General features: G+C 32.1%; 4 protein-coding genes across 4 annotated transcripts; 2 read left to right on the forward strand and 2 right to left on the reverse strand.

Moving 5' to 3' along the window:
* Positions 1 to 1,223: 1,223 nt before the first annotated feature.
* On the forward strand, positions 1,224 to 2,487 carry LOC148765639 (F-box protein CPR1-like). Its single transcript, XM_088811785.1, has one exon. It carries the CDS (start codon positions 1,281 to 1,283, stop codon positions 2,394 to 2,396), a length of 1,116 nt encoding a protein of 371 aa, XP_088667911.1. The 5' UTR covers positions 1,224 to 1,280; the 3' UTR covers positions 2,397 to 2,487.
* Positions 2,488 to 5,153: 2,666 nt separating this feature from the next.
* On the forward strand, positions 5,154 to 6,878 carry LOC105972007 (F-box protein CPR1). Its single transcript, XM_088812023.1, has one exon. It carries the CDS (start codon positions 5,184 to 5,186, stop codon positions 6,270 to 6,272), a length of 1,089 nt encoding a protein of 362 aa, XP_088668149.1. The 5' UTR covers positions 5,154 to 5,183; the 3' UTR covers positions 6,273 to 6,878.
* Positions 6,879 to 8,946: 2,068 nt separating this feature from the next.
* On the reverse strand, positions 8,947 to 9,297 carry LOC148765640 (pectinesterase inhibitor-like). The gene has a single exon (XM_088811877.1). The coding sequence runs from the start codon at positions 9,295 to 9,297 to the stop codon at positions 8,947 to 8,949; it is 351 nt and encodes a 116-aa protein (XP_088668003.1).
* Positions 9,298 to 16,484: 7,187 nt separating this feature from the next.
* Positions 16,485 to 17,681, reverse strand: LOC105972039 (F-box protein At3g07870). The gene has a single exon (XM_012996973.2). The coding sequence runs from the start codon at positions 17,679 to 17,681 to the stop codon at positions 16,485 to 16,487; it is 1,197 nt and encodes a 398-aa protein (XP_012852427.2).
* Positions 17,682 to 18,414: the final 733 nt, after the last annotated feature.

Genomic DNA, 18,414 nt, shown 5'->3' on the forward strand with positions numbered 1-18,414 from the left:
GGTCACGGTTGGACCGGTTCAACCGAGTTTTTTTTAATTTTTATTTGTTTAATTATATATATATATATATATATATATATATATATATATATAAAAGTAATTATTATATTTTTAAATTATTTATATATATTTATGATTATGATCAATACTAAATATTTATCTAAAGACCATAATTCTATTTATTATTCACCCCAATACAATATAAAAACACACAAAAGAGCACAAATTATAGAAATTACCAATGTTTTTAAAACCGGATCGGACATAGAACCAGACAGTCAACTGGGTTACGGTTGAATCGGTTCAACCTAGGGATGGCAATGGGTACGGGTTTGGCGGGTCTTGGACCCGGAACCGACCCGTTTGGGACGGGTCTGGGTCAGCTAAATGATTCTGGGTCGGGTAAATGGGTTTAAGTTTCTAGAACCGGATGGTTCTGGGTCGGGTTACGGGTCTTATTGGAACCGACCCAGAACCGACTCGTATGTATGTATATATATATATATATATATATATATATATATATATATATATATATATATATATATATATATATATATATATAATTTCGGATTTCATCTATCAAACTATCAATTTCCATCTTGTCTATTCTCATTTACCTATTTTCACTGTTTTATTTTTCGAATCTCATTTCTCGTGAGTAATATTTATCACTCGACCACCGCTAATTATCTTGCATTTTGAATTTTACTTATTATCGAAGTTAAATATAACTAATTATAATTTTATTGTTCATGTTATGTCACTTGTAGAGATTTTTTAAAATATTGTATTTTAGTATTGAGATTATATCGTAAAAATATACAAGCAAAATGTTATGAAAGTTAAAAAAATATTAAATTTTTTGTATGTTAATGGGTCTAGCAGGTCTGGCGGGTTAGAACCGTTTAGTTAGGGTCTGGGTTGGGGCGGGTCTGGGTCTAAGCTAAAGCGGGTTGGGACAGGTCTTGGATTTATATATTTTTCGTAAGTCGGGTCTTGGGTTTAGGCGAACCCGGCCCAGAAACGACCCGTTGCCATCCCTAGTTCAACCGGGGTCCAACCGAGTTTTTGAATTTTTTTTATTTTTTTAAAACTTATTTATATATAAAAAGTAATTATTTTGTAAATAAATATTACTACCAATATATATCATTGTAATTAACATTAACATTAACATAAAGACTATAATTAATTTTTTTAATCACACAAATCTACACCCATATAATTATCCTCCAAAAAAATCTCCCCTGTTCGATAGGGTTTGTTCTGTTTCTACCATGGCGGACTACCTACCCACCGAGCTCCAGATCAAAATCCTCCAAAAACTGCCTGTCAAATCCTTACTCCGATTCACCGCCGTCTCCAAATCTTGGCGGTCAATTATCACCAGCCCCGCCTTTATCGCATCCCACCTCTCAACCAACAAGAACCAAACCCTCCTCCTCACAGCAAAAAATCGAGAACAATATTCATTGCTTAAATTCACTGAAGATGGCGCCAATTCATCCTCACAGCTCGAATTCCCCTACGAATTCGAGATCGATCGTTTCCGAGTAGTCGGCTCATGCGGCGGGCTGGTGTGCTTATCGGATGGCGTGTTCGATAATCATTGGCAGCCAAATATTATTATATGGAACCCATCCGTTAGATATCATCTAGTTTTACCCGACCCGACTATCAATCGGGATCCAACCGACTGCTTCATGTTTGTGCTAGGGTTTGGAGGAGGAGTTGCTAGTCATGCTTACAAGGTTGTGAGGCTGGTTTATTTCGTATACCGTAGCTACTTCACTCCAAAAGTCGAGATATTCTCGCTCAAGACAATGAGTTGGCGGAGGGTTCGCGGAGTGAATGTTACTCTCCGGGCTTATTCGAATATGCATTCTCAAGTTTTCTTTAATGGGGTTGTCCATTGGCTCTCCGAAAAAGAACCGATCGGTTACAGTATCGCTCGACTTAGTTCAATTTTGGCCTTTGACATTGACAATGAGGTATTTGGTGAAGTAATGTTGCCACGCGAGTTGGCAAATGCAAGTAAACTACCGACTCTGCGCATCTTCGTGATTGGGGAATCGCTCGGTGTGGTCAATTACGTCGGGTGCGCGTGTGATGTGTGGGTGATGAAGGAGTACCGCGTGGAAGAATCTTGGACGAGGTTGTATACCGTTGATTTCATGAGAGGTGCGTTTCGAGTAATGGGGTTTCGGAAGTGTGGTGAGGCTTTATTGGGTTTATATAGGCTTGATTTAGGCACTGATAGGATCGATTTAGTATCTTATAATCAAGATACTAGGCGGGTTAAGGATCTTGGAATCTATGGGACTATTACGCCGTCGTTCTATGTTGATAATTATGTCGAAAGCTTGCTTTTGCTTGGACGACATGTTAATTAAATGGCTAATGTATAACTTAAAATGGAGAATTATCAATTTAAGAAAGTTTAATTATTTTTTTATGGGGATGAAATCGAAAGGCATGATTACGGGAAAGTATAATCTACCCACCGAAATTAGTCAAATGGGGTTTTTGTTATTTACAGATTACACAGTGGTCTTGTTTAGTTCTAGAGGATTAGGCGCTACCGATGATTAATCCCGCATTATGTTGTGTTTGTTTAGTTGCTTTCGTTGGAATCTGATGTTGATTGTGATGATAAGATTCACAAGAATCCAACATGCATCTTATGTGGTTGATCCTAATTTTCTTTTACATAATTTATTTTTCATCCTCCTATTTAATTAGCCTTTTACATTTTTATTCCTTTTTATGATGAAGATGATCTCAGTTATGAGTATGCTTAAGCGTTCAGATTTGGAAAAATTACAGTGTTCGTTCCTCAAATTTGCATCAATTACATATTTGGTCTCTCATGTTCATGAATAACACAATTGGTCCCTCATCTTTTTAAAATTCAACACTTTTAGTCATTTCCGTTAATTTTCCATTAGTACTAACGGAATCAAGTCTGTGGCCATCACTACTTTAACTGACGAACTATGGGCACTTGTTTGAAATCAAATATGGGCACTTTACGAATAAGCCCATCAATGGACTTATTCATAAAGAGGTCCAGACAAAAGAATCTTTAACAAAAAAGTCTACACATTCTCCAGAGGTTTGTAAAATACTAAAATAGCCCCTCATATTTTAATAAGCTCCATTTTTATCCTCTAATTTAATTTGACCTCAAATTTCACAAATTATTCAGTTTTGACCCAAAACACAATTTTGAGTACAATTTCGTCCGTCTCCGCCGTTGACCTTTCTTTTTTTCTCTCACTCTCTCTTCCTGTTTTTTTTTGCCGCCAGTCTCCGACGTTGAATTTTTCGATTTTTTTTTTGTTTTTTGTTTTTTTTTTAAATTCTTTTTTTCTCTGACATCCCCCCCCCCCCCCCCAGTTTAAACAACAATTATGCTGTGGTTGACAGTAATATTAACTATATTACTGTTAAATACAATATAATTAATTATACTTACTACAGTTTAACACAGTAACATTAATGTTGCTATATTAATCTCTATCACAGTAATATTAACACAACAAAAGTCTTGACCGTTCAACAAAGGTAAACATAATAAAAAAAGCCAAAAGAATTAACATAATTGTGGTTGACAGTAATATTACCATCAACCACAGTAATATTATTGTGTCTACAGTAATATGACAATAGTAGACAATAATATTATTACGTTAGTCTATCAACAACTCAAAGAAAACAAAACACCAAAAAGAATAATAATATTGATGTGGTTGACAGTAATATTATTGTGTTTACAGTTATTTTACCGTCAACGACAGTAATATAATTAAGTTTTATTTTAGCAGAGTAATATAATTAAGTTGACTTGTCAACAAATCAAACAAAATTTAAAAAAAAAAAAACAAAAAAAACCAAAAAAATAATAATATTGTCGTTGACTCTAATTGTACTGTCAACGACAGGACAATTACATAAATGTACTGTCAATGACAGTACATTACATTAATGTACTGCCTACGACAGTATAATTACGTTAGTGTACTGTCTATAGTTACTATTAATGACAGTACAATTACGGTCAACATTTAGCGGCGAGTGTAAAAAAAAGGATAAAAAAAAATCACTAAAGAAAGTTAACGCCGGAGACCGGCGGTCAACGCCGGAAACCAGTGGCGGAAGATACAGAACCAAACAAAATTTATCGAAAAGTTAACGCCAAAAACCGGCGGCAAAAAATTAATTGCTGAAAAAAAAAGTTATAAAAAAAAGACAAAATTGGATTTTTGTGGTCAAAATTGATTAAATTGGGGTTTCAATTAAGAATTGGGTGTTAGGGGTTGGAGGTAATTTTGTCATATACATTAATTTTTCCTTTATTTATAATACATATTAAATGGATTGGCTTATTGGAGAAAGAGATATAGCCCATGAACCTAGAATAATAAATATGGTTGGTCAGAGACTTATGCATAAAACCCCAATGAATTAAAGAAAATCTGCGCCAAATACCCTTGTGTTTTTTTTCTTGCGTAAAAACCTCATGTGTTTCATTTTTTCTTGCATGAAATCCCATTTCCGTTAATAGTTTACACCGTTATAGTGGGAATTTGATGCAAGTTTTTTATAACATTAGAGAATTTGGTGCATGGTTTGGCAACACATGGGAGGCCTATGCAAAGCTAATTTATTCATTTAAAGTTCAAATTATTTTCTCAAATTAAGTCGCATACATCTATTAATTTAAAATATGAAAACTAAAAAAAATTTCGAGATAGAAGTTGGGACGAATTCTCAAATTATCCGTATTCTTTTCACACTTAATTAATCCAGAATAAATTATAAAATATATAATATTTCTAATAAAATATTTATATATTTTGAAAACTCAAAATTTTTAAATACATTAATAAATTGTATCATATAAAAATTGATTAAAAAAACATTCACCATACCTATCAGTGAAAGTCGGATGGATCGGATCGGAATTAGCCTTTTTCGAAAAAATTCCAAAAAAAATCGGAAGTACAAAATCAATTCCAATTCCAGTTTCCAAAATTTCGGAATCTAAAAATTCATTCCAATTCCAAAAGGCCCGAAAATTTCGGAATTTCGAAAAAATAAAATTTAAATTAATTTAAAGGAACAAATAAATCTCTCCGGCTGTTCGTTAGGGTTTTGTTATTGTTTCAACAGAAACCATGTCGGATTACGTACCAACAGACCTCCTGATCGAAATCCTCCAGAAACTGCCGGTTAAATACTTGATCCGCTTCGCCGCCGTCTCCAAATCTTGGCGGTCGATTATCACCAGCACCGCCTTCATCGCTTCCCACCTCTCAAAAGGTAAGAACCATACCCTAATCCACACGCTATCAACAAATTCATTGGTTAAATTCACTGAAGGTGTACCCTTTGCTGTCAATTCTCCCTCAAAACTCGAATTCCCCTACTACGAATCACGCAGCATTTATTTAAGAATAGTAGACTCTTGCGATGGGCTTGTGTGCTTATCGAATAACTTCTTCATGATTAATTTTGCGCAATCACCCGGCGTTATATGGAACCCGTCTGTTAGAAATCATGTAGTTTTACCCGACCCTAGTATCACTCCGAAAGACGCCTACATTTCTGTACTCGGTTTCGGAGTTGATGCCGGCCGTGCCCACCACAAGGTAGTGAGGTTTCTTTACTGCAGAAACGCGGCCGGTATTTTTACGACACAGGTTGAGATATTTTCCCTCAAGACATGGAGTTGGCGGAGGTTGATTGGTGGAGTTGATATTACTCTGCACGCTTATCCAAGTCTGTATTTTCGTCAAGTTTTCTTGAATGGGGTTGTGCATTGGCTCATCGAGCAAAAACCGATCGGTGACAATAGTTTTCGTCGTAGTTATATTTTGGCCTTTGATGTTGGAGATGAGGTATTCAGTGAAGTGATGTTGCCGGAATGGGAGGCGGGTGGTTTGGGTTTCGCAAAGTTGAGTCTTTTCGTGATTAAGGAATCACTCGGTGTTGTCAAGTCAACTGGCGAGTCGTGTGATGTGTGGGTGATGAAGGAGTACTGTGTGAAAGAATCTTGGACTAAGTTATATACGATTCGTTTGTTTGAAAAGATAAAAAATGTGGTTGGCTTTTTGAATAGTGGCGAAGCTTTATTGGCCTTAGAGAATTCTAGGTTAGTCGTCTATAATTCAGAGACTAAGCATACTAAAGATCTTGGAACCTATGGAAAGTTTTTTATACATAATTATGTGGAAAGTTTGCTCTTGCTTGGAGGACATATGTAGCTTGGAGGACATATGTAGTGGCGATGAGTTAGATACGGTGATGTAATAACTTAGAAATACGGGAGAAGCCTTTTGGTGAATAGTAGCCGAAACAAATTAAACACAGTTGATGGGGATGTAAACGAAGGGCATTTCAGGCAAGAAGACTTTAAATTATTCTATGCAACTCTTATTGTTTTGAGTTAGATATCACTTGATCTTGATATTATTACAATATTTTGCATTTCGATTTTTCTGCGTATTGAGCTCCTCTACATTTTGTCAATGATTTATTTCTCGTTTTATAGGCTCGATAAAATGAGTTCAAATTTGTTGAGAATAATTCGGCAGAGGAGAAAATATATTATACTGTCTATGTATCTAAATAGGTGCATGCATATGAAAATTTATCGAACTTATATTTGAGACGAAGAAAGAGCATTCTTTAATGATGGAAGAAAGGTCTGCATCTTATATTTTGATGTATACTAGTTAAATTTTATATTATGATGAAAGATCAATAGAATATATGAAACACAGTTTGCCTGCAAAGGGAGACAGGATATTAGTTTTTCACGACGGTACGATGATAGGAAACGATTGAGAACAAATACACTATTTAAAAAAAAAAAAGATAAATAATCGGAAATCAAATTTTATATCTCAACACATGGGATGTAATTAGCCATATCTGCAAAAAATAAGAAAATAAAATAATGGTCAGATAAGTAACGAAATATAATAATTTGGTGGATAAGTTGTCGGTTTTCCATCTTAATCTCCTGCTCCGATGTCCTCGCGTATTTGCTCAAAATATTTTTCAAAGTTATGGTGTCTTCTACCGAGGCCTCACCAAAAAAGAGTGTGTCGTCTGCAAAACAAAAATTCGCAACAATAAGGGGCAGCCGGAGCTATCTGAATCCCATGAAAATTCCCCTTATCGAAGCCTAGGTGCAGCCGTGCAGTAGATACAAAGATGTGGTGAGAGGGGTCACTCTGCCGAAGACCTCGCTTCAGAACCCCCGAGCCAAATTGAGAATCATTATAAACAAGAAATAAGAGACGGTAGACACACAAAATCATATAATAATCTAAACAAAATTAGGAGGGAGGCCAAAGCGAGCAAGTTTTTGTTTCTAACAAAAAGCCACTCAATCTGACCGTAAGTTTTGCTTAATCCCACTTTGCACCCTTAAAATGGAGTCTTTTGAAACTTTCCACTCTTGAAAAATAATAATAGTAATTTGCACTCTCAAAACACAATAAATCATTCACAATTCACCCTTAATTGAATAATAAATGATTATTCATTTTTTATTGATTTTTTTTCCGGGGTGCAAAATAACGTCAAATGAAATTATTATTTTCTTCAACCTCCCATCTAATTTAGGGCGCACAAAGTGCAAAAAAATAAAAACCACACCGTATAACTGAAAAAAAATATATTCATACAAAATAAAATCAAATAAACTTTTATCACTAAATTATTCGATTGATAGATCTTTTATTGTAATTGGTGGAAATATTAGGTAGAAATATTTGGAAGAAAATATGATTTTCAGATAACTTCATAACGAAATAGCTGAAGAATTTTTTTTTCCCGAAAAATATTTATTTATGATAGAAAATATAATTTTTAAAAATGCAACAAAAAATATTAAATTACCTTTATTAGCTTTAAAAACTCATGTGAAGTGCATTATGCATGAGATATTGTGTTTCGATGGTGCAAAGTGCTATTAATTTGTTTCGAAGGTGCAAAATACCGAAATAGTATATTTTAAGGGTGGAAAGTGGGATTAAGCCTAAATTTTAATTTTAATTTGATGAAGTGGTTAACCTCGTAAGCAACAAGAATCTTATAGTAATAGGTCGCTTGTGAACAAAAGTTGTTTGAGTGGGGAAGATTAGGTCATTCAAAAGAGGCTATAAACAATTAACAATTACAGTAGAACCTCAATAAATTAATAGCCGATAAATTAATAACCTCGCTTAAATAATAAATTTTCCCGGTCCCGACTCGGGGACAACGTGCTAAATTTATAAGATAATACATATTCGGAAATTTTAAGAAGCCCCATATAATATATAAATTAATAATGCATAAAAAAAATTACATGGTACACTGCATATTTTATAGATTTATGAAGGCTTAATATAATATAATTTAATTCTCACTTGTTTCTTGTAGAAGTTCACATTACCATCAATCTCGTCCCTCACTTTTCTTAACATGGTTAGAATTTTCGTTATAGTTTTCTCATAACTCAACATAAATCGTTCTATACCATTAATATTAATAATATATTTTGGGTATGTTGAACGAAAGTTATAATATGTTAAGCTACTTAACTAGAATTCTTTATTTTGTTACATGTTATTGATTTAATGGATTTGCAATTGTCTAAACTTTCATTTAGATTGCCTACCCTTCTGTGTTTATATATATATATATATATATATATATATATATATATATATATAATATAAACACTTAAAAAAAAATCAAAATAATCTTTAGCGTTAATGTGGCTTTAAGAGAGAATTAATACTTAAAGTTGAATTAAAAAGGGTAAAATATGAAAAGAACAAAAAAAAAAAAAAACAAACAAACAAACAAACATGGAACTCTCTAAAGTGATAGATTATATGAAAAAAAAAAATATTAAACTATAGTCACAGTTGTTGTGGAGATTCAAAGCAAATTTGCTGCGTTTATAACGATATCGGCAAGCAGCTGTAGGTCGGAATTCTCTTTAGTGAACGCGGACTTGAATGGCGGACTGTTCAAAGCATCTTCACAATAGGACGCATCGTCCTCGACTTCGGATGCAGCTTCGTTAACGCCCACGTAATCTTGTTTCTTCAGATGGTCTCTTGCAATACTAAGACCATCCAAAGAATTTTCGTAGTACGATTCGCATGCCTCGTAATAATATTTCAGTTTATTATTGGTCTCGGACAAACGGAGCGTGTGAATCTTTTCTTTCGTATCCGATGCAGCCGTGGAAGCTAAGTCTATCGCGATCAAAGTAAGATCAAACATGCCAGCGGCTTTAGTACGAGTATCTCTCCCGAGAACGGTCTTGCAAAAATTTGGATCGCGAGTCTTGGTACATAAATCTTCAACGACTGCGGCACTTACAAAACAACAACAACAACAACAAATCAACACCAAACTCAGTAAGAGAGTACTAGTATATGAAATTGACATTGTTATGAATATTCTTCTCCGTGACTTTTTGAATTTTGATGACTAGTGTGTTTGCGTTTGTGTGTGTGTGTGTGTATGTATATATATAGAGATTGGCACATAGCGTACTACTACCCGCAATTCCCTTAAATCTTTATTCAATATCATGGAAAATTTTATTGTGTCAATCACACGTTCCAAACATATTTAGTATTAGCGTATATTGTTATTATTATTTATTATATTATTATTATAAATATATATCTTGTAATCTTGGTATGTATATCTCGTACTTTCGAGTTTTATAATTCTCTCTTTCTTCAATTCTATATTTCCTATATTTAAATTAAGGAGAGAAAATATCGATGATAAATTAATAATGGTCAAAACTCAAAACTTGTGGAAATTATGATTCCCTATGTATAGATAGTTTCCTATATATTTAACATTAAATATATTAATTATTAAATAAGATGCATCATCATGCATGCACGAATATGGATGATCGTATTTTAAATATATTACTTCATCACTTTATTTTATTTTATTTGTTTATTTCTTTCAATTCACTAGAAAGGGATTATTTAATGTTTGGTATTTAACATACATAAGATTAGAGTTTTTTTTTCAAGAATCACCCATTTGTAATTTATAATTGTTGAAAAAGTCCCCGTGTTAAAAATATTAGAAAAAAATCCCTCTATAAAAATGAGTCAAAGCCAATCAGGTCCCTACGAGATGAATGTGTGTTGCACATGAGGATTTCACAACCCGGGGTATGTTTTTTGACCTGAAAAGACCAAAATACCCGTTAAAACATAAATTTAGAAAATTATAAATTCACCCGATAATTTTTGAATGACCCAAAATAAAAGTTTCATATTTTTCTTTTATATTCAATATAAAAAAAATCATTTTGTTTATTTAAATTGAAATATTTTTTAAAAAAATACTAGGGGTAATTTTGTCATTTCATTTAAATAAAAAATCAATTTTAATGTAAAGAGTCGTGTGCTTTGCAAAACATAACTTATGAGGATTACTGCTAATTTTTTTAATATATGATTTTGTTCGACAATTAGAGATTACACAAAACGTTATGTCTGTGCTAATAACTCAATAAGATTAGCCTATAACTCCTAAAACACTTTCCAATGAAGTCAGGCCCAACAACTCCTAAAGCACTTTCCAATGAACCCATATCAGCGTTCAAAAGGCGACGTCGTTTTGTGTGTTCGATCTTTCTCACCCTAATTCCCCTCTTCTTCTTTCCCAAATTTATTAAATTTGTTCATATTCATGAAACTAAATTTATTAAATTTGTTCAAATTTTATTTTCATAACAATTTTAAATTGTTAGGTCTTAATTTGCAAATTATTTGTTCGAAGTTATTGATATCTTTCTCGTATTCACTCATCGATCCAAATTCTTGCAATTTACAATTTTGTTGAATTCAATTTGCTAGCAAAACGAATTAATATAGTCTGATATCGAGTTGATTAAAATATAAATAATAAGGAAAATATGTAAAAATATTAAACAATTCGAACTCGAACAAAATCCAAACACTTTATTAGCATCGTTGTATTGAAAAAATAAACCAATTCAATTCGTTTTGTTGCAAAGACTCTAAAGTAGGGGTCCAAATCCGAATGGAATTTTCGATTTACTCCATTCTATTTTCGATTGCATCGATTTTTCTCCCTGCACTTGAAAAATTGTCTTAATGTGGCCCTCACAGTTAGTTTTTAGACATTTGTTCTTAACACCGTTCGGTTCAAGGTCTGAAAATTGCAACAACGCCACCCTTCCCAGTTTAAAAAATAATAATAATAATAAAAAATAAATATTAAATAATGAAAAAATGAGTTTCTTGTGGTTGAGCCCCATGTGATCCTTTCCCATCACTACAAGAAAAAGGTCCTTTAACAACACTCGATGTGTCTTGTTAAAGGGAAACAACAACGCATCATGAAACGTTGTTGACCAACATGTTAAATTTCGGTATATTTGACAAGGTGCATCGCCAGTTGTAGAACACATAAGTGTATGTTGTATAAGATTTACAACACAATGTGTATCTTGTTATTGGGAATTAACAACATTTAACAGTGCATTGTCGTAATCTATACAACAAGGCTTTTGAGCATGCTGTCATACACAAGATACAACATGCACCCGACTGTGGTTATAAATGTTCCACAATGTGCTTCCGACTATTGAAGATAATCTAACTACAATGTAAGATGCATGTTGTCGAATTACTTGAGCTCACAAAAAAATATTAATTTTTTTTATAATCAAAACATAAAGAAATCAGATTTTCAAATCCAACTCAATATTGTCCATCCAATACATCAAATCCTTGAAATACAAAATTATCCAAGAGTACTATAATCGTGCGACTAATTCTAAGCAGCCGCCAATGCTCATCTTTCATTTGCCTCGTCACATGAGTTAATTAAGTTCAACAGAAGTCAAGTGCTCCAGAATCTACTGAAAAAATCAACAAGTGTTATTACTCACGAGACAAACTCTTCACGCATTTATTAACTATAAAATGAATAATAAACAAAAGCTACTACACTAGGCTTCTGTATCATAATGTCTAACAATATGGTGCTATGAAACTGATAAGTAAAGCATACCTTAATAGGGAGAATTATGTAGCAATAACACCGTAAACTATTTTCCTACTTCATTACAGTGTTGCATACAGAGTCAACTCAGAATTAGGAGTCTTATCAATTATCACTAAGTTGAATGATATATAAAACACTTCAAAGAATTTCAGTATATACGTATAAAAAAAGAATTAATAATTTGATTAATTACCAGCCGTTCGACTTCAATAAACATTTTGAGTTTGTAGGATTTGTTAGGAGTGAAGCCTTCACACTAGAAACCATTGCAAGTATCTATCTGGAAAAGTTAAAACAATGAGTTAGCAAGTCCGTAGAAGAAAAAAAGAAATGGAGCAAATAAGTATTCTCTAATCTCTCTGAAAAAATATCCAAAACATGAAATTCAGATTCAAGAAAACACAACTACACCCCAGTTGACAGTATTTTGGGTATATGTCATACTTACAGCTATAATACAAACAATAAATTCAAAAATTATCTAATTAAAAGATAAAAACAACAAACGACAAGATAAACATACATAACGTAATAAACATGGAAGAATTGTTTTTTTTTTCTTTTTTTGTAACTTAAGACTGAGATATAAATTATTAATTGAAGTAACAAATATATATATTTTATAACATAATATGAATTTTCTTACAATGGGATTAGTGGCAGTTTCTTGTTTGCACATGATTTATGGAACATCTGTATGAAGTCCAACAACCACTTTGCTGCCCTTGCAGTATTCACTTAACCAGAAGCACCAGTTTCCCACTCTACTTGTCCATATTCATTTCATATCTGCAAATTTTCGATTCAAAAAAAACTAATTAAAAAAAAAAGAAAGCAAACTGTATGGATAGAAGTTAAAATACTAATAAAGCACACAACCCTTCTCAACCTGAGCCGTGATTATTAGCCTCAGGCTAAAACAAGTTTTGACTTCATCATGTTGACAATCAGGCCCGTTCCTAGGATTTTGGGGGCCCAAGGCGAACTTCGTAGACATTGTTGAAATGGGGCCCCCTAGTTTGGGCAAAGATTTTTTTTTTCCGGAAATAATATGACGAGGTAGGTTAAAATGTTGGGGGTTCGGGGGCATCGCCCCCAATTTTTTCTAGAGGTAATCGTGAAAAAAATGCCAAATTTTAGTAAAAATATCTATAGGGTTTTAAACATAATATTTTTTATTAAACATAAAATAAACCTAATAAATTTATAAAAGAGTGTGAACTAATTAAACAAAACAATAATGGGGGCAAAAAATTTATATTTATAAAATATTATCGAAAAATACTTTTTTCAATCTTGGTATGCCCCTTATCCGTAGTATATTTGATTCACAGTCAAATTTAGAATTTGCTTAAAACTATTAACTAACATTTACATTAAAATAAGTGCATACTATATTTTATGGGACAATATATTAAGATGAAACAAAACTATAAAGATTTAAAACATCTAAGAAACAAATAAATTAGCCAAAATTAATATATGTTAGTTAGCATTTTAAATAATATAGTTATGACTACACGTACTACTGGAAAAAAAAAAAGTAACATAAACAAAAAGAAAGATTAATCTTTTACTATGAAAAAATTGATCTGAATTCTTAATTTATATTATAGAATATTTAAAAAATAAGTGTAAATTATTTACATGGTTATAATTTCTTTTAATAAGGGCCCTTAAATATATATTATCAACAAATACTAATATATAAGCACTATTTTTTTAGAATCAAGGGCCCCTAAAATTCGTAAAAAATCGGGGGCCCTAGGCGACCGCCTTGGTCGTCTTCCCTCAGAACCGGGCCTGTTGACAATTTCTTTTCGTCAAATGTTTTGCATAGCAACATTCACGGTCAACAAAAATCATCCGCGGTCAAAATAAACAAGGGTAATTAGTCAACAAATTAACAAATATTTCAAACCTTAAAAGTTTGATTGCCCGTTCTAAATTCTATCCTAGTCAAATATGGATTCCCTTGATAAGAAAACAAAGGATACAAAGAGAACAATTTATATATATATATATATATATATATATATATCAAATGAACAAGAAACACATATTTCATTTAATTTGCATTTCTCTAAAAGTAATTACCATTACACAAAATTCCACTATGTACATATACAAGGACCAATTATGATGATCTGTTTGAAATACCTCCTACAAGCTCAGTATCGTTCTTTCCATTTAGCCGAGTCAAACTAATATGAATCATGAAAAGATTTAAACCTTAACCAAATATTTCTTGACCAATCATCTACAAAAATCAAGAGAAATAAATGCTAGTTTTCTAAAGCAAAAATCTAAAAGAAAAAACCCCACTACGGGTGAGGCATTAGTACTAAATTTAGTACGAACACAGTAAAACAAATGAATCTTATAATCTAACAATTCATTAACTAGAAACAAAATTATTGTATAAATACGCTAATAAAAGTCCCGTCAAGAGAAAATATCATCTGCAAAGAATAAAAAGGTTATAATTTTGCCCCAATAAATATTGCCACTCCGCCCTATGGCTCAATTACAATTTGGAACTGCCGCTGTGGTATTGAAGAAATCAGATAAATCAGTGATGGAATTGTTACCTCGGTATGTAGTTGTTGAAACTGGAGATGCCCTAGTCGCCGTATTCAGTATTCTTGATTTCTTTCTCAACCGTTCTACTTTTTGCTCTTTTCTTCCGTCCAATCTAATACCTGGGTAATGGGGCATGGAAAGTGGTGGAGGGGTTGGTTTTATTTTTTATAATCATTATATTGTTCTTTTATAATTATAATTATATAAAAAAAGGGAATGGAAGAAGAAAACAAAAATTGTTCTTTACTGCTAAGTTAGTAATATTATTAAGTCGGCTTTGTTATTAAATTATATATAGGCTAAAATGAAACTTCATATTTGATAATAATTTTAATCTTACTAGTAAAAATGTGTTTAATAATTATTTCTATAAAATTAATTGATATACATGGATTTGAATTATAATTAACTTTTTTATAATAAAATTATGTCTTTAATAATTATTTCTATAAAATTATTTAATATACATGTATTTGAATTATAATTATTTTTTTATAATAAAATTAATTAACTATGGATAAAATAAATTATACATGGATATAACTATTCGCATAATGATCTATGGGATTCAAGTAATTTTGATTTTTCAGTTTTTTATAATAAAATTATAATTAGTTTTTTATTTTGAAAGAAATTTGAATTATTTTACAACGTATTTAGTGACTAGTTATATTTAATTATTTTACAACATGCATAATCTGCTTGTAGTATGTAATTTTACATTTACAAGATGCACTGTATCTAGTTATATGCGAGCATTTCTATAAGATGCACGTGCATCTTGTTGTATGTATTTTTCACAACCTGCAAATTAAGTATGTTGCTAAAAATCTTTTGTTGACAATATAGACTACATACATTAAAAGCACGTTGTAAAATAGATAATACTACAACGGACTTTAGGCGCATTTTGTTAAATGCAAGTTGTTAAAAGTCACATTTCTTGTAGTGCATGTCTTGAATTTTTATGTTCTTTTTTTATTCTTTTTCTTTTTTTTTTAATATTATTTTTAATAATTATTATTTAAACTGAAAGGGGTGGCATTTTTTGCAATTTTCAGACCTTAGATCAAATGGTGATAACGTCAAGAGTCTGAAAACTAACGGCAAGGTCCACATTAAGACAATATATTTTTCTAGTGCAACAGGCAAATCGATGCAATCAAAAATAGAAGGGGGTAAAATGATATCAAGCCAAAGTACAAGGACGGAAAGTGGAATTTGCCCTCTCTAATATTATTCACAACATAAACTCGACGCAGATTTTCCCTAGTAGTACCTAATTTATTTTTATTTTTTTGGTAATAAAGGAACCCGCAACCAACCATATAGGTGTTTGGGTAAATTTATACTCCCGTATAATAGCTTGATACTAAAGATGTAAACCGCACTAGGTTAACCATATGTGATAAGCTCGACCTAACGATCATTGACAAGAACGAATTAGATAGTACAGCCGAAAGTTTTACTTCCGGCTGGTATATACTAATCTAATCTCTTGTCTCCTTTTTTACAAGTTTATTATCTTCATTCTTCTCCGTCACATTCAACTTGAACTCATTCTATCAAGCCTCTTTTTTATTGAAATCATTTACATTCTACGAGAAACATAGCATGCATCAAAAAGTAAAGGCTAAATATGCAAAATTGCAACTATAATGAAATTTGGAAAGGGGATAATCCCATTTTTAAATTTGTAAGGGGAAAGTGCGAAAACTAGAAATTTCTAAGAGGCGAGGCGCATTTTGTTCTTAAAAAAAACATAAATAATTTAAGATCTTGGATGGCATGCATGGCGTTCGATTTCATCTCCATCAACGATGTATTCCAGCTACGTACTCCTCACCGAAAAAGCTTCTCCGGTGTTTTAGACTTTCGCAATGCCTCAAATGCAACTCCAATGAATTCCACCTCGATAGCCCACTAAACAAGAGCAAACTTTCGACATAATGATAAACATACCCGTTGATTCCAAGAACCTTCGGCATCTTAGTTTCCGGATTATAGACAACTAACCCATACCCCTTTACTTCCAGTAAAGCTTCACCGCTCTTCCAAAACTCGAATAGGTTTTCTATCTTTCCAAATAAGTGATCAATGGTGTATAACTTAGTCCAAGATTCTTTCACACAGTACTCCTTCATCACCCACACATCGTATGCATCATCGTCTCTATCGTGTTTGACCACGCCAAACGATTCTCCAATCACAAGAATGCGCAACTGCGCTATGTCTTCGCTTGCCAACTCATCTGGCAATATTACTTCACTGAATACCTCATCACCAATATCAAATGCCAAAATCGAATTACGAGAAGTATAAGCATCGATGGGTTCGAACCCGAGCCAATGCACAACCCCGTTAAAGAAAGCTTGACAATCCATAATCGTAAGAGTAACACTAACTCCCCTCAACCTCCGCCACCTCCATTTATCAACGGAAAATACCTCAACTTGTGGCGGAACAATTAAACCGAGATCATCGCTGAGGTTTTTGTAAATATAAACCAACCTCACAACCTTAATGTATGCATGACTAGCAACTCCAAACCCTAGTGCAACACTGTGATCTTCCTCTGGATTGATATTGGGGAGCAGTAAATCTAGATGGTTTCTAACGCATGGGTTCCATATAGTAATATGGCGGTGTTCAAGTTTCCTGCTGGTCTCGTCGGATAAGCACAGAAGCCCGTCGCAAGAGCCCACTATCTTGTAATATTCAATCCCGTCGTCGTCGAAGGGAACTTTGAGTTGTGAAGAAGAACTGACGTCAAAGGGTACGTTTTCAGCGACTTTGAGCAACGACAGTTGATCTAGAATGTTGTGTCGATCGCCGCGGGTGAGGAGGAGGAGGGAGTCGTTTTTACCGTTTGAGAGATGCGAAGAGATGAAATCGGTGCTGGTGATAATTGACCGCCACGATTTACAAACGGCGGTGAAGCGGATTAAGGATTTAACGGGAAGTTTTTGGAGGATTTGAATCTGGAGCTCTCTCGGTATATAGTCCGACATGGTTTACTAATTATGAAACTGCAGCGAACAAAACCGAATCGAACGAAAACGAAACCCCAAAGTGTAGTAGATATTTACTTATTTAGTGAAGTTGACACAACACTATATTTCTGCTTATATAGAAGAACCTATAAAAGATGCATATGTATCAGTAATCAGAAGGTTTTGTATTTATTGTTTCACCAAAAAACGTACGTCCTTTGGCGATACATCTTCTATCGCGTCTCATTTGAATTTGTGCAAACTAAATAAATCGTTTGGCGCCCCTTTTTATTATTATTATTATTATTATTATTATTATTATTATTATTATTATTATTATTATTATTATTATTATTATTATTATTATTATTATTATTATTATTATTATTATTATTATTATTATTATTATTATTATTATTATTATTATTATTATTATTATTATTATTATTATTATTATTATTATTATTATTATTATTATTATTATTATTATTATTATTATTATTATTATTATTATTATTATTATTATTATTATTATTATTATTATTATTATTATTATTATTATTATTATTATTATTATTATTATTATTATTATTATTATTATTATTATTATTATTATTATTATTATTATTATTATTATTATTATTATTATTATTATTATTATTATTATTATTATTATTATTATTATTATTATTATTATTATTATTATTATTATTATTATTATTATTATTATTATTATTATTATTATTATTAT

The sequence above is a fragment of the Erythranthe guttata genome, chromosome 13 (genome assembly GCF_056151865.1).
Source record: "Erythranthe guttata isolate IM_541 chromosome 13, IM_541, whole genome shotgun sequence".
NCBI lineage: Eukaryota > Viridiplantae > Streptophyta > Magnoliopsida > Lamiales > Phrymaceae > Erythranthe > Erythranthe guttata.

Excerpts from the sequence above, each read along its gene's own strand:
- LOC148765639 (XM_088811785.1), top strand. The coding sequence starts at position 1,281 with ATGGCGGACTACCTACCCACCGAGCTCCAGATCAAAATCCTCCAAAAA.
- LOC105972007 (XM_088812023.1), top strand. The coding sequence starts at position 5,184 with ATGTCGGATTACGTACCAACAGACCTCCTGATCGAAATCCTCCAGAAA.
- LOC148765640 (XM_088811877.1), bottom strand. The coding sequence starts at position 9,297 with ATGTTTGATCTTACTTTGATCGCGATAGACTTAGCTTCCACGGCTGCA.
- LOC105972039 (XM_012996973.2), bottom strand. The coding sequence starts at position 17,681 with ATGTCGGACTATATACCGAGAGAGCTCCAGATTCAAATCCTCCAAAAA.